We start from the raw sequence: 14,814 nt of genomic DNA, 5'->3' as shown, positions 1-14,814 counted from the left end.
ACAGTCAATGCCCCAGATTCCACTCATTTGCCAGAGTGGCTGATCCAGGCAGTGACTGTGGAAGGTCCCACTTCCCTCATTTGAGAAAAGTGCAGCTGATGCAGACACTTGCCTCCACAGGTTTTCTACCCTCTCCTTCAACACTCTATCTAAGGCCACCCCTTCCACAGACAGCAGCCATGTTCTTTGGAGAACTTTATTAAAATATATCCAAGAAGTAATCAAACATTTTCTAATGAGTCAGGAGAGAACTGAAGTGAGAAAAACATCTGTACAGAGGACAGTGCTGTAAGTTTTTGTTTACATGCTTTATTTCAATGTTTCACAGTTTAGTCATTGTCTACAAAAATATATTTCTGAAACTCTGAGTCCTCTATAAAAAAGCTGGTCAGCAGCAGTGACCCTGACAAACAGAATGTACCTTGGGACAGTGTGAGCACCTCCTGTAAGCAGATTAGTGCAGTGAGGGCACTTCCACCTCACCCTGGGAGACTTCTGTTCTTTGGGATTAAAGCTCTGCTCTAGTTCTGAAGGAAGGCATTAAAAAAAAAAAAATTAAACCAAAATAAGTCCTTCCTTTCACTTCTGTATACTGCACTAAGCTTGGGAGGGAGAGCTGCAAGTCAGTGTATCACACAGGAGAGTGCTAACAAAGGACTTGGCACTTGGGATGGAGAAGACCACAGGGGACTTTAGTACTGGTAAGTTTTGCTTTGAGCTATCTGCTCAGAACAGCTTTTGTCTGGTGATCAATAGGTTCAGTCTATAAACAGAGGTACAAATGGCATACAAGCAGAGTAATCCTATAAACACAAAGAGAGTCCTTCCTTGAGGTCATAAGAGTTCTGTTCATTTTTACCTCCACATTTCCTGAGGTGGCTTTAATCAAGGGCAAAATTGCCTTCATGTCCCATCACAAGCCTACACGGTGTTGGATAGAACAGAGCCACTATCAGTGCTGTCAGCTTCAACTCCTTAGTACCCAACTCTTAAAACACCAATTATTTAATTCCTACACTTACTAATCACCAGTGTATCTAGGCACCAAAACCAAGAACTGAGAAACTCAAGTGTCCCCTAAATGAGATCTTTCCACTGTTCCTCTGCTCAGTTATTTTACTGGTCTATGGAGATACTTGCAGTTTAAAAAGGAAAAAAAAAAGGAAAAAAAAAATAAAATAAATTGCTGCCTCTTTAAAAAAATAAATCTATCTTGCACTGTGCTCTAGAAGAGATAAGGTCAATGTACTCTGATCCTCTGTATTCACAAAGCTTATAACTAGAAACCCTTTACCACAAAATAATCTCAGACCTGAACCTCTATGCAGAGCAGGAATTTTCATCAGCAAATAAGGAAAGAGTAGTTATGACAGACTGCTTCCCTAATGTGGTAACAGCCAGGATGAGCTCTCACTCCCTGAAAACTTTTCCCCATCTGCCTGTCAGAAAAACAGCTTTCTGAGCTAGTAGCTTGCAAAATTTAGATTTCCTAGAGATTAGAGAACTCAGGAAAGTGCTGCTGGTTATTTTAGGTACAGCTGCAATCAAAGTGCTTCTCAGCTTGAGGCTTTTGTTCAGGAAAAGTTCTCCTGTAGATTGTGCCTACCACCTGTCCCAGTCTGATCTGCTAAACCTGAGCAGCTAAGGAGGTATATGAATTATAAGTAGAATCAGCATCATCCATGAAAACACAGAAGCTAAGAACCTTCACCGAGACAAATACCTTACCAAAAAAAGACACTCAGCACTAGAGAACTAATATCATCTCACTAATGCTAAACAGTTAAAGTGTAAAATCTGTAAGAGAACACCTGAAGTTTACTTCTTGCCTATTTTCCTTTCTTGAATTGCTGGGGGGATGGGGGTGGGGGGACATGGAGGAGAAAGAAATCACTTCACTGCATCAGTAGTAAGCCAGTAGGAAGGCAGTACTAGAGAAAATTTTAAACCCAGGAAAAAAATCTAAAAATTTAGTGACTCTGGAATATTTCCTCAGCTTCCCAAACTGTAAATAGTCTAAACAAAGGTTTTTGTCTACACCTCAAGGTGCTTCCAGCCTGTTCTCAGCTGTTCAACTTCCAGTCACAGACACACAACAGAGGGAAGAATCAAAGGAGGCAGACAAACCCACACACAGGGTATGCCTCTCATATAGCACCTACTTTAATATAGCCACACAACATGAACAAATCGATTGGGAACTGTTACATCTTGTGCACGGAAAGACTGCAACTGAAGTGTAGTAAGATTAAACTAAAGGAAGATTTGGAATTAAAGAAAATGTTCTCCTGTGGAACCCATTTTACTTATGACTCCATACCCCTCAAAGAAGTGATTCATACTCCATCATTGGGGAAATGGAGAAAGACTTGAGAGCAACAACCTTGCCATGGCTTTGAGTGACAAGCCAGAAGCGTTCTTTCTCCTTTAGTATCACAAAGCTTATTCATGTGAAAAAACAGCCTTGCCCTGCCCACTATTGGAGATGCAGCATGTTAGCAGGGCTAAAGTAGTCATTTGGTCAACTGTTAAAAGCTGCTTTCTCCATCAGCACAGAGACAAGTGGTATGGTACCTGTAGTTGATGCAGTTATGCCAAAAACAGTAATAAAAATCCGTAGCATAAAACTTAGATTTCAAATGTGATCAATACCTTGTGAATAAATACTGCCATCACCCTGCAAGGTATGTGTGTGAGCAACTAGCAACTGAAGCTGTGAGTTATTGCTACCTGCTGTCTCCCAGTGCAAGTTTTTCCCCATTTCTCCATTCTCTTGCCTTCTCTGAGTTACATGGACTCCACGGTGAACTCTTATGCAGCCTCACAAAAATAAAAGCCACCAGAACACACTGAATGACATTTTAGTGCCTTCTGAATTACTGACAAGGGTGGCTTTGAGACTGTTACCTTTAACTTCAGGCCTAGAACTGCACAAACAAAACTTTGCTTTGTCAAGGACTAGCAATGCCTGCACTCTGTCTGTTCTCAGGGGAAACCTTGAGCGAAACAAGCCAACTAAGACACATTGCTAAGCCTAGGCTGTATCCTACCAAGGGCATAAAGGCAACAGTCACAACTTCTCCAATATTTTTCTGTTATTCCCCAGGGCTACACTTAAAAGAGAGGTTCAGCCAAATTAAGTTTAAGCTGTAAGTCACATATGAAGTGTGCATTGAAGTCTGGCCTTAGGAACTCCAAGGGCCATCCCTGATCAGGCAGCTCCGCTGCTCTTTTCCAGTGCACAAGACAGTTCCCTGCCACAGACACCTGGGGCAGAAACACGGGAAAACTCATTTGTTAAACCAAGTATTTCCAAGGGGAGGCAAGGTCGCTGCTGCCCTGCCCCAGAGAAGGAGAAAGAGTCGACAGATTAAAACTAAAGGGTTACAAAAGAAAGGCAAGAGCTAAAGTTTGCCGGTCATGAAATGCATTCTCCCATCCTGAAGGAATGGGAAACAGTCTCTGTAGGGTGTTAAAGCAGGTCCTAGGAGATATCCTCCTACTTTTTTTTTCTGCTGCCAGAGGAGAGGAGAAAGATGCTGCTATTGGTCAGCAGGAATCTCTCTGTCTGCATCCAGTTTGCTTGTCTCTCCTGGGGAAGGGGTACGTGGTGCAGAGTGAGAAACAGGAGGGATCCCATGAGCTACAATCCCCTCCACTACTGGTGGTTCTGGTAGCCCAGGGGTGGCTACTCCCACTACTCCTGGAGGAAACCTAAAACCAACAGAAATATAGAAATTACAAGCTTGTCCAACAGTTATGCAAGGCAAAAGGAGCTGTTCTCTGAGGCACCTGCTGAATACAAACCCCTCTTTCTAACAGAAATGCTCCAAGACAGAAGACAGGGAAAGTGTGCAGAACTGAAAAGTAGCAGTTCTATAACAGTACCAAAGGAGATCAGTTCTCACACAGTCTCAGGGTCACATACTAAGTGTGTGGAACACAGGCAGAAGTTTATGTCCAGTGGAAAATAGCGTGAAGCACTGTATGAAGATACCTTGAAGGGCTGGAAGTTCCCTCCCCATCAGCAGGAGTGCAAGTTGCCAGTTATGCTTCACTGGGCTCCAGGACAGAAAAAGTAAGGAGCTGAATTAATCTAACATCAAGATGTAAGATGAAAAACAGGAGAGGGATACTCATGAACTGCTAATGAGCTACTCTTCCACTACTTCCACCCTGCCTCTGTGTGCCTTCTCCATAAATATCTCTACACCTCCATAGATCTCTCAGAGAAGGGAAGAGAATGTATTTCCTACTTTGCAGATGGGAGAAAAACAGAAAGGAAGCAACCTCCCCACAATGACTTGGCAGGTCTCCAACAGACAAATAATCTGAAACAGATCCTATTTAGGCCACTGCCCAAAGCCCTTGGACAATGTCTCTTTGCTGGAATTAGGTGATGATAAAGTCCCTTCCAACTATGATTCTCATAGTCCATATTTGGGCTACAGGTAAGAACTGTGCTTTCTTTATACTACCCTAATGACAGGCACAACTTTTAAGATCCAGACCTCTCTTCAGGCACCCAGTAGACTTTTCTTATATTAAGGTATTTCTTGAGAAGGTCTTGCAAGGACTTGGACAGTATGTAGCTGGAACTAAATATGACCAAGTAAAATGTTAATTCCTAGTACAATTTTAGAAGTGTTGCTGTTAAGTTTCTGGAAAGAGCTCATATACAGATTATACAGGAATAGAAACATACTTGCTTGCAAGCACAAGCAATTCTCAGACTCAAAGAGGGGTGTCAGCCTTCTCCAGCAGGAATATAAACTTGGAAGTTGTAACTTGGATAACCCAAATATCTCACCTGTAAGCTGCAGCTCCATTGAGTTCTGGGTGGACAGTTGCAGGATCAATACTGGACCACTGAGCTGCTAACAGCAAGTACTCCTTATTAACACAGTTCCTCAAAGCATCAGGTATGTGACCTGCAAGAGCACCAAGAATGACAAAAGCCAGGACACAAGCAGGAGGGGCTTTCTCCCTCAAGCATTTATAAACAAAAGGAGAGAAGAAATACATTTTTTCTATCAACTTCCACAGGGTAACACCAGGCAGGGGACAACTGAGCAACTGGTCTTTGGAGAAGACAAGAAACTGATCCCTCCTTCCAACTTGTGTGATATTGCAGAAATTATTTTCTACAAACTGCAACTGCCAAGCCTCACCTTCCTCAAGGGACAATATGTAATACTCCAGAAAAAAGGTGTACAGTGTAACTGACAAAGGAATTATTGGCAAGGATTTGGTGCAAGCATTCCCCAAGAGGGAAAGTGCCACTCCAGCAATAAGTTACAAGATTCTCAAAAAGCAAAGAGGCAACTATTCAACTTACACTCCAGTTCCAGAAACCAGTTACTGAGTCCACGGAACAATCAGCATCATCCTTGCAGTGAACTAAGAAAAGAACACTAATTTCAGCAGCAGCTGTAGAGCACACAGTCTTTCTTGTTACCTGTAATAGCTCTGCGGATCTCCTTCGCTGCATCTTCTCTGGATTCAATGGAAGCCTGTTCACTATACCAGGCAGTGTGGGGGGTGCAGATCACATTGGGTGCATCTTTTAAGGGTCCCTGAGCAAAGCTGTGGGGGGAAGGGGAAAGAAAGAAAACAACAAAACCAAAAACACAACATGTGTTTTCTCTCCCGAAGTGATAACCTCCTCTGTGTAACTCAAATAGCCAAAGGAGAAAGAAAAAAAAAGAAGAAAAAAAAGAATCATCCAGTGTAGGCAAGTGACAGGATAGCAGCAGGCATGCAGGTGCAGTGTTACCTGAAAGGCTCAGACTCATGCACATCCAATGCTGTTCCTCTGATTCTCCCCTCTTTCAAGGCTTGTGCTAAGGCTTTCTCATCTACCAGTCCTCCCCGAGCTGTGTTCACTAAGAAGCAGCCCTGGCGCATCTGGAAGAAGAAAAATATTAAGCAGGTTGAGAACGAGACTTTTCATGGAAGCTAAGTGAATCTTGGGAAGTCTACTGGAAATGAGCAGGAGCCTGCAATGATTAGATAAGGCCTGGATGAACTAGGAGTGCTCTCACTGCAAAGCTAGCCACAGGGGAAATGCCTGCAAGCAATGCTTGAGAAATTTGCTTTAAAAATGAACAAACAAAATCACAAGACAATAAGGGCAAAAGTGGAACTCTCAAGTTCTGCACTCCATAGCCATCCTACTACATTAAAAAAGAAAGAGGACATGAATCAGGTATCCAGCTATACAAAACTGGACTACAACATCCAGAGAGCCCGAGACTGACTTTGCAGTGGGCCTGGGCACAGAGGCTTTGGCAGAGCTGCGTAAAGACCCTTACGCAGTCTCAGCCACACCACATCTGGCTCTAGCCAGCAGGGTCAATTGTGCATTTTAAAGAGAATTAGAAATTACTGAATCACCTAAAACACTCTTTATAAATGAAATTACTTGACAAAAAGAGCCAGTCTTATTCTTCTCTCAACATGAAATTGTATACAGCACAAAGGACAGGCACCCGGATCCACACGCTCCAGCCTCCAGAGGCAGCAGGAGACACACGACAGAGGCAGCAGGATTCACACACTCTCAGCCTCTGTGAAAGCAGCAGTTTCTGTTTGCATTCATTTCCACAGTGCTCTGTGGGGGAAATCAAGCTCCTGCTGCACCTGTTTAATAGTGAAGTCATTGATGAGGTGATGGTTATGTTCATTCAGGCTGCAGTGCAATGTGATGCAATCGCTGTGCATTAGTAGATCCTGCAGGGTTCCTACTCGTTGTAAACCCAAGGATCGCTCCACTCCATCCGGCAGATAGGGGTCATAGAAAATCACGTTGAAGCCAAAGGACTTGGCTCGCAAAGCCACTGCCTGTCCAACTCGGCCTTCACAAAAGAAAACCCACAATCATCAAGGAAAGATAAAACAAACTTTAAAGACAAGATACTGAGGTAGACTGGGAGCCTACACTGGAGTTTACTTCTATGGCCCAAGGTACTGCAGCCTTGGAAACCCCTAGGACTGCCATAGGGATCCAGAGGTTACTCAGCGCTGATCCCGTATGGCTAATTCTAGTATTTCCCCATGCAACAACCATAGTTTAGCCCAGAAGAAGCTCTGCTTTTCGAACTAAATCTGAACCCTGAGTCAGAGGAAGTAATAATCTGATTACAAGAACTTGGAGAAGGAATTGGTAGATTTCAGGTGGCTTTGTTACTGATACAGGGAACAGTCACCGAGATGAGCTGTCTGAACGTTCCAATTCTTCTAGCCATTTGAACATGAAAGAAGTCCCCAATGCCATGGCATACAGCCAGCTCTTGGAGATCTCCAGCATCACAGAATAGGGCACTTGCATTCCTTACGAGTCAGTATGTTTCACAATGAGCAGCTGTAAAATTACAGCTTTTTTCAATCTGTAACTCTTGGGTTCCCAGAAACTTTCCATTGTCACAATTCCCACCACTTACCCAGTCCAATGATGCCCAAAGTCTCCCCACGGATACGCACAGCGCCTCCAGCCACCTCTCGAATCTGCTCTACACTGGCAGCTCGGTTCCCTTCCCGCATGGCCTGATGCAGCCAAGTAACACGGCGATAGAGGTTCAAGATGTGGCAGAGGGTGGAGTCAGCAGTCTCCTCTACTGAGGAGGAGGGGATGTTGCAAACTGCAATGCCTACAAAGCCATAGAGGTCATATGAGATTTTTAGCATCACAAGGCTAAACCAACATAGAGCTCTTCAGGCTGAAGTGCTGAAAGGCAATTCAATACTCCAGAACTCCTCCTGCCAAGAAACACAGGATTCATTTCAGAAGCTCATTCTACAGCAACACAGATGTGACCAGCCAGCATTTTTAACCATTCCTTCCTTGTAAATATCCATTTGATTGACACGCTCACCAGAAGAAAAAATAAATCAATCAAAAAAAGAACCCCAAAACAACAGACTGAAATGAGAAAACTGGGTCATACAAGCGATGCAAGAAGCTGACTGTTTTAGATCTGCATCCTAAAAGATGCACTTGTTCCAGAGATACTCCTGACAGATTAACTGGCAGACTGCAGAAGAATTAAGGCAGATGGTGGAGCTCTTTCATGCCTCACAGTCCAGATGCTCACTGCAAGCATCATCTTCCCCAGGAGCAACAATAAGTAACTAACTCATTTAACACAGAGAAAAGCCACAGGAGCCCTTCTAAATCCATTTGAAGTTACACTTAACAACACATCACACTCCCACTCTAGAATAATACACAGCCACATGGGACCATAAACCCCATGGCTAGAATAATCAGGTAAATTACCAATGCAAACAGAGTTAAAAGTCCTGGAAGCACAATTACTGTCAAGAATGGGAAAGATGGAATACTGTAGCAAGATCTAGTCATTCCTGAACAGTCTGAGGTTGGTGGTTTTTTTTCTCAAAGGGGGTGGGAAGAGGGGCAGGCTGGCAACATATCACTTCATTGCTGCTATCCTTCGTTCGACAATCCAGCCAAGAAGTAAAAATAACTAGATGAAAAAAGGGCCCCTAGGCACTTGCCAAACCAAAGAAAACCTCTTCCTCCTCAGAACTATCTAAAAACTACTAATAAAATCCAGGCAACGGATGAAGGCACATAAAATTCAGCATTGAGAAGCCTATGACAAAGGAGATATTCAACTAAACTAAGACCAGAGAGAGGACTTGGAGAGCAATGGCCACACAATCTCAGATATCTGACTCCTTTTGTGTATCAAATCCTTTGCAATTGCACTATAATGTTACACAGATGACTCCGAGGACAGACAGAGAGGCAATATGAAAGCCTAACTTTTTAATCTCACTGGTTACCATCTCATTCAATGTCAGACAAGCCACATGCACTACTATGCCCAAATGTAAGAAAACACAAATACACAACAGCTCTTTGACCAGATTTGAAGATTCAGAACACATAAGGAACAGTATCTTACCTCAGAATGAATTAAAGGACCTGGCTAAGCATGAAAATAATCATTAACTGTCCATGAAAAAGCAAATCTGGCCGTGCTTAAGAGTCATTGCACTAACACTTCCAAGCAAAAGTGGCAAGCAGCAATATGATGCTGAATAAACTGATCCTTTTCTCTCCAGGTTGATGAGTGTGGAGGGGAAAAGGGACAGCTCTGAATCTGGATTAATCAAAGATATGGATGGTGACTTTAAGTAGAGTAGATTAAGTTCCAAACTCAGCCCAAAAATGTAATGGCTGCATGAGAGCCAAAGTCCTTGCCAGGAACTCCTGAGACTATTCAGTTGAATCACTCAGATGAGAAGGCTTTTTAGACCCAGATCAAGCACTAGACAAATATACAATCTCCACTGATTGTATTCATCTCTTTCTACAGATCTGTAGACTGAATGCCTACTTCCATTTTATATATAAATACCTGCATGAGATTTAAGCTTGATCTGATATGCATTACATTAAGAAAGGTTTCAAATCACTAACACAAACCCAGAAATGAAGGAGCAGAGTGCTTAGATGATCTACCTCACCTAGGAGGCTATAAGGTCCAGAAGTCTCACTGCCATATGTTTAACAAAGAGACAAACAGATTTTTGTCACCTCAGATTCCTCATATGCCTAGGGCTCTAAAGGAATCAAAAATAAAGTGGTGAATCAGAACCAACCTGCATACTTAAGAAAAACCCAAACCAAACCAAAAACACACACATCAAACAAAAACCCAGGAAGACTCACTTATTAATCATTTACAGTGAATTTATCCTGCACTTGCATTTGCAGGCTGCTTTCAGACATCACTTGCTCAATTCTTTCCCTACAAACAATACTGAAAGACACCCAGGCACCATATTTGGGTTTCTGAATCCCAAACAATGACATCTACACCAACACTGAAGCAAAGCAATCCAAGAATCTTTCTTGCAAGCCACCTACCAGCTCTGATACTGGCCATTCGGTCAGAGACCTGATACTGAAGAGCTCCAAATCTTTCTAAACAAAAGCTGTTAAATGCACTCAGCTATACAAAACACGAAAACACATACGGTGCTCCACCTCACATTCAGTTCTGATCACAACAAAGCCCTAACGGTGGCATCATACCTAATTCTGCCGCAGATTTGATGTCAACATTGTCATAGCCACTGCCAATACGCACAATGACCCTGAGGGCTTTGAATTTCTCCAGATCCTGACGAGAAAGGGTAATGGTGTGATACATCAGAGCTCCTACTGCCTCATTCAGCACCTACAACAAAAACCAGTCTGTATCAGTCTCAAACCAGTCTGTATCAGTCTCAGCTTTAGTTACTCATAGGCAGAGCTCTATGTCTGAATACTTGCACATTTTCTTGCCCACCTTTTCATGGATTTCCTGAGTTGACTGGGCGTCACAAAATGCCACTGTAGCAACATCCTTCAAGATGGGCATCTCCACAGTGCAATCTCGTCCATCCAGGAGTGCAACCAGTGGCCGTGCTGGCATTGGGCCATTCACAATAGGAGGCCGTATGCCTATTAAGAAATTCATCAGGAGTGATTACATGAAAGAGCAGAATTCTGGGACCCTCATCTGCTAGTCCAAGAAGTCACTAAGTTCTGCTAAGAATTATCTTATGTTATTTAGGATGGGATTAGTAAACGCAAAAGAAATAAATACACAATACACAAATAAACACAAGTAACTGAAGCCAGAAACAAAATAAAACAAAGCAACCCTTTGCCTAAAGCACTACAAAAAGAAAAATAAAACGTTTTATCCACAACGAGGTGGTCTACTCGCAAGCATGTCATCGTACTCTAGGCTCCTGAAGACACCTATAAAGCCACTTCTGGCCTCGTCCCCGTTAACCCGCCCACCTCCCACCTCAGCATGCCAAGGTTCTAAGTCTATTTCCTCCTTAAACGAGCAGAGAGCTTGTCGTCCGTGAGGCCTGTGACAGTCACCGGTAGCCGCCGCTTTCCAGGAGAACGTAGCGGGGACGGTGAGTGGAAGCCCACCTGCAGGCAGCGGGACCCAGACAAGCCGCCGGCAGGTGCGCGGTCCCCGCCACTCGGGCCTCCGGCCGCTGCCGGGCGTGGCCCCACGCGGCGCCGGGGTGCCCACCCCGCCTCACCTTCGCAGATCCGGTCCAGCCGCTGCCGCTTCACTTTGTGCCGGTCCATGGGCCGCGCCGGGCCGCGCCTGCCCCTCAGAGCTGCGGAGGGACACTCCGTCACTCGCCACCGCCGCCTGCCGCCTCCCGCCGCCCGCGCAGACGCGCCCGCCGCCGGGAGGAAGCGGAAGGGCCGGGCCGTGGCCCCGCGGTGAGCGGCGCAGCCGCCACAGAGGCGCCGCAGCTCGGGCCGCCGCCCGCTTCCGTTTCCGTCCGCGCCGCTGCCGCTCCGAACCGCCCCACAAACCTCTGGGGGGAGGCGGCGAGTGGGGTCCCGCGGGTAAGAGCAGAGCAAAGACGGGCGGGTATTATCGCTGCTGCTCCGGGGCCTCTCGGTCTTCTTGCGAGCTGCTGGTCCCTAGCGCGCCCCGGGCCGTCCGGGTGTTACGGGAGGGGTGTGCACTTGCGGGCCGGAAACCGGCGCCCAGGATCGCCGGGCAGCAAGGAAGTAGGGTAGCTGCGCGGCCTCCGGACTGCCTGGGCCCCCTCAGCAGGCAGGGGCTCGGCCAGCGCTACCGGGCCCTTCGGGGTGCGCGAATGCGGGGTGGGGATTAGAACCACAAACTCCGAGGAGAGGCCTCTCGGACCCCCGGCCCGTAGGGAAGTTGATCGCGGTGGCCTTCAGCCCCAGAGTTCCTTACAAACAAGCACGACGCTCACAGAAGCGAGAGAAGCGGCATAGCTTCTGCCTGCCTTTAGAAGGCATAGCCCTAGCGGTGCGTTCTGGGCACGCCTCCTTGCGAGAGCTGAGGTGCCCGGCAGTGCCGGGGGCTCTGCCCAGGGCCTGTGGGGATGGGTCCCAGCAGGTGGCACTCCTGCTGCAGCCCACTGCCCTCCGCAGATTGGGACACTGCTGTCTTTTGAGTGGCTCAGGCAGAAACTAGAGAGCCCTGCAGAGCATCGAGTGTTCCTAGGCCTGCATAAGGGGATTTTTTTTCATACCAGGGCATTAAGTGGACTACAGACTCCAGAACAATAGCCCTTCTGTGTGTGTGGTCATCAAAACCAGCTGGTGCTGTACTCTGTATTACTCTAAGCTCTCCTGCCTCCCTAGTGGTGCCCCTTGCCACTGAGCAGGGCCCTAGGGACTAAGCTACCCCTTCCATTGTTGGGGTAAAAGAGGTACTTGAGCAGACCTGCAACAATGCCTCAGCTACCAGCACTGCTTCCCTTCAGCATGAAATGGTGAAATTAAAAAAGCCCTGCCACAACAGTGTCTATATTCTGCTACTAAAAGCTGCTGGACAGCCTTACCCATTTGGCTTGCATGCAGAATCTGAGGCAAGCCCCACCTGTTAGCCACACAGCCTTCATTCTAGAGCACAACTGCTTATGGCATGTGCAGTCTTCCTTTGTGTTCATGCTGACTGACACTCAGCACTATATACAAAACTCTGTAAGAACCTCTCCTAGTGAGGTAACTTCTTGGACTGCCAATGTGTCTTGCTGATAGCTCCAAAGGCAAGTACTTTGTTGGATGCTTAGAAAGAGCAGGAGTGAAGAGAAGGTTTTTCTGAGGACAAAGAATTTGAAAATCCTAGAAACCATGTTGCCAGGGGCAGAACTAGTCGAGAAAGCCTCATCCATCTGAACACTGCAGCTCTGTGCTTCAGTCCAAAGTCCTGCCATGTGGGAGTGGCTCGTACCTGGGTCTTTTCTAGTAGTCTCTAAAGCACCTAGGGCTGCTGATAAGACATAAAGTAAACAGCCCCTGTGCTGCTGCCCTGCCATGTGCCCATCTCTTTAACAAGCAAAGAGGAGAGTGCAGGAGTGATTCAAATAAAAAACTACTGTGTTGTATTGTAATCCTACAGGAAAAAAAGGAACCAGTAGATTTACTATGATAACTATTTAGGGTGAGTAATTAACATGCTGAACAACAAAGCTTCAAACCACAGGGACTGAGAAATGAGAGAACTGAAGCAACAGGCACTTTGTGAAGTTTAGGAAGGAGACTCAGGTTCTGTGACAGAACAGAGTGACCCCAGGCATCTGTTCCAGCTGGGGACTGACTGGCTGAGAAGCCCCACTGAAAGGGCCTGGGAGTTGCTATGGATACTAGTAAGCTCTGATCCTGAATAAGACAAGTCATACACCACACTGTTTTAGGAAGAACATGGCCAGAGACTCAATGAAGTTACTCCTGTCTCCTTAGCAATGGTGTGGCCACACCATGACTGCTATTCCTAGTTCCCCACCCCTGAATTTCAAGAGGGATGTGGAGGAACATGAGAAAGTTCACTGGATGGCTACCAAGATGGTAGCATTTGACATACAAAGAAGTTAACAGAGCTGAGCTTGTTTGCTTGTCAAAGAGGAGTTTCAGAAGTGATCTATTATGAGCCTATGAGCCTTGAAGGTGAGTTGCAAAGGCAACAAACCCAAACTCACATTGGCAATGGCAGGTGATACAAAAAGTGATGATGGCCACAATTTCTATCTGTATTATGAAAACCTTTTTCTCCAAGAAGCTGGTGTAGTGCTAGAACAGACTATTCAGAGATGTGTTGGAGTCTGTACCCAAACTTGTCAAAAAAGCCCCAGGTGACACTCCCATGTTGGTGGTAGAACAGCCTAGGGCACAGGTTTTGGGTTAGAGACTCCTTAAGTGCTGTCCCACCAACTAATCAAGGCAGCACATGTGCTTTGATGACAAATTCAGAAGTTTTCCAAGTGATGAACAGCTCTGAAGAAAAATTACGTATTTTAAAAAGGAAAGACAAAGTTAGAGTCTATCTCTGGATAGCTTTTTACCTAGACAGAAAGACAGCTAAACGTCTCTGATCTTCCTGCTGTAAACCACACCAAGGCTAAAATGCAAGAGCAGCTTTTCTATTTTCATCAGAACAAAAGAATAAAACTGAGCCAGAAGTGGCCAAATACTGAAGCAGAAACCTATGGGAGGCTGATATGGATGTCAAACCCCTGAAACTTCTTTGCCAATGAGCAGCCAGAGCTAAACAGGGCACTCAGGCAATTAAAAGAGGTTTTTATTTGGTTTTCCGTGAATGTAGACATTAACTTCTGCTGGGCTGTTTGCATTAGGTTAATATTTCTGTAGTGTACAGGTGTTAATATGAGCTGTGAGTGTCTGTTGTCTGTCTCTGGCCCTGTAAAGAGCAGCACGGTGCTGTCAATATTAGCCCAGGCAGAGAAGTGTTTGCACAGCCCTGCTGTGCTGCCTCCTGCAGCGGTGCTCTGAGTGCTCCTCACAAATGGCCCCGGCGCAGCTGCCCAGGCCCCCAGCATCGCTTTGGCTGCACACCAACATGCTCTGGTGTGACTCAAGAAGGGTTGGGGTGATCAAGTCCTCGGAGCAGCAGCAAAGCAGCAGTGTGCTGTAATCCTCGTAAGACTGACACTACACAAAATAATGTACAACTAAGTAACTCAGCAAATGCTGCAAGCCAAATACATGCTTGGTCAAGCCCACTCTTTACTGGCTGTCAGCCACAGGTGCAGAAAAGAAATGCCTAGCACACCACCAGAGATGCTGCTTGCTTTCATACAGTGATATTCAGTTATTTCAGAGATGGTTTGTGCTCTGTTCTAAAGGTTTCCCCAGTAATGGAGAGGACTGTCCATTGCTGTTGATTTGAATGAAAGAGGAAACAATCCTCCTACAGATACTGTAGGGATCTACCTATTTCATCACAGGACCTGCTAACATCACTAACCCCAGTTAGAGGATAAATG

General features: G+C 45.6%; 1 protein-coding gene across 1 annotated transcript; it reads right to left on the bottom strand.

Moving 5' to 3' along the window:
- Window positions 1-289: 289 nt before the first annotated feature.
- On the bottom strand, window positions 290-11,305 carry LOC104301857 (C-terminal-binding protein 2). The gene is made up of 9 exons (XM_054168441.1): window positions 11,080-11,305; window positions 10,323-10,477; window positions 10,067-10,211; window positions 7,443-7,649; window positions 6,643-6,857; window positions 5,777-5,907; window positions 5,459-5,586; window positions 4,811-4,931; window positions 290-3,714 (listed from the first exon to the last, which is right to left on the bottom strand). Exons 1-9 carry the CDS (start codon window positions 11,126-11,128, stop codon window positions 3,543-3,545), a joined length of 1,323 nt encoding a protein of 440 aa, XP_054024416.1. The 5' UTR covers window positions 11,129-11,305; the 3' UTR covers window positions 290-3,542.
- Window positions 11,306-14,814: the final 3,509 nt, after the last annotated feature.

The sequence above is a fragment of the Dryobates pubescens genome, chromosome 16, assembly GCF_014839835.1.
Source record: "Dryobates pubescens isolate bDryPub1 chromosome 16, bDryPub1.pri, whole genome shotgun sequence".
NCBI lineage: Eukaryota > Metazoa > Chordata > Aves > Piciformes > Picidae > Dryobates > Dryobates pubescens.
This window is presented reverse-complemented; position numbering and strand designations above follow the sequence as displayed.

Bases quoted from the DNA above. Each gene is read 5' to 3' on its own strand.
- LOC104301857 (XM_054168441.1), bottom strand. From the start codon at position 11,128: ATGGACCGGCACAAAGTGAAGCGGCAGCGGCTGGACCGGATCTGCGAA. The intron at 7,650-10,066 runs GTATGATGCCAC...ATGGCTTTGTAG, and splicing joins CAAATCTGCGGCAGAATTAG to GCATTGCAGTTTGCAACATC. The intron at 5,908-6,642 runs GTGCAGCAGGAG...TTCTTCTTCCAG, and splicing joins ATGACTTCACTATTAAACAG to ATGCGCCAGGGCTGCTTCTT.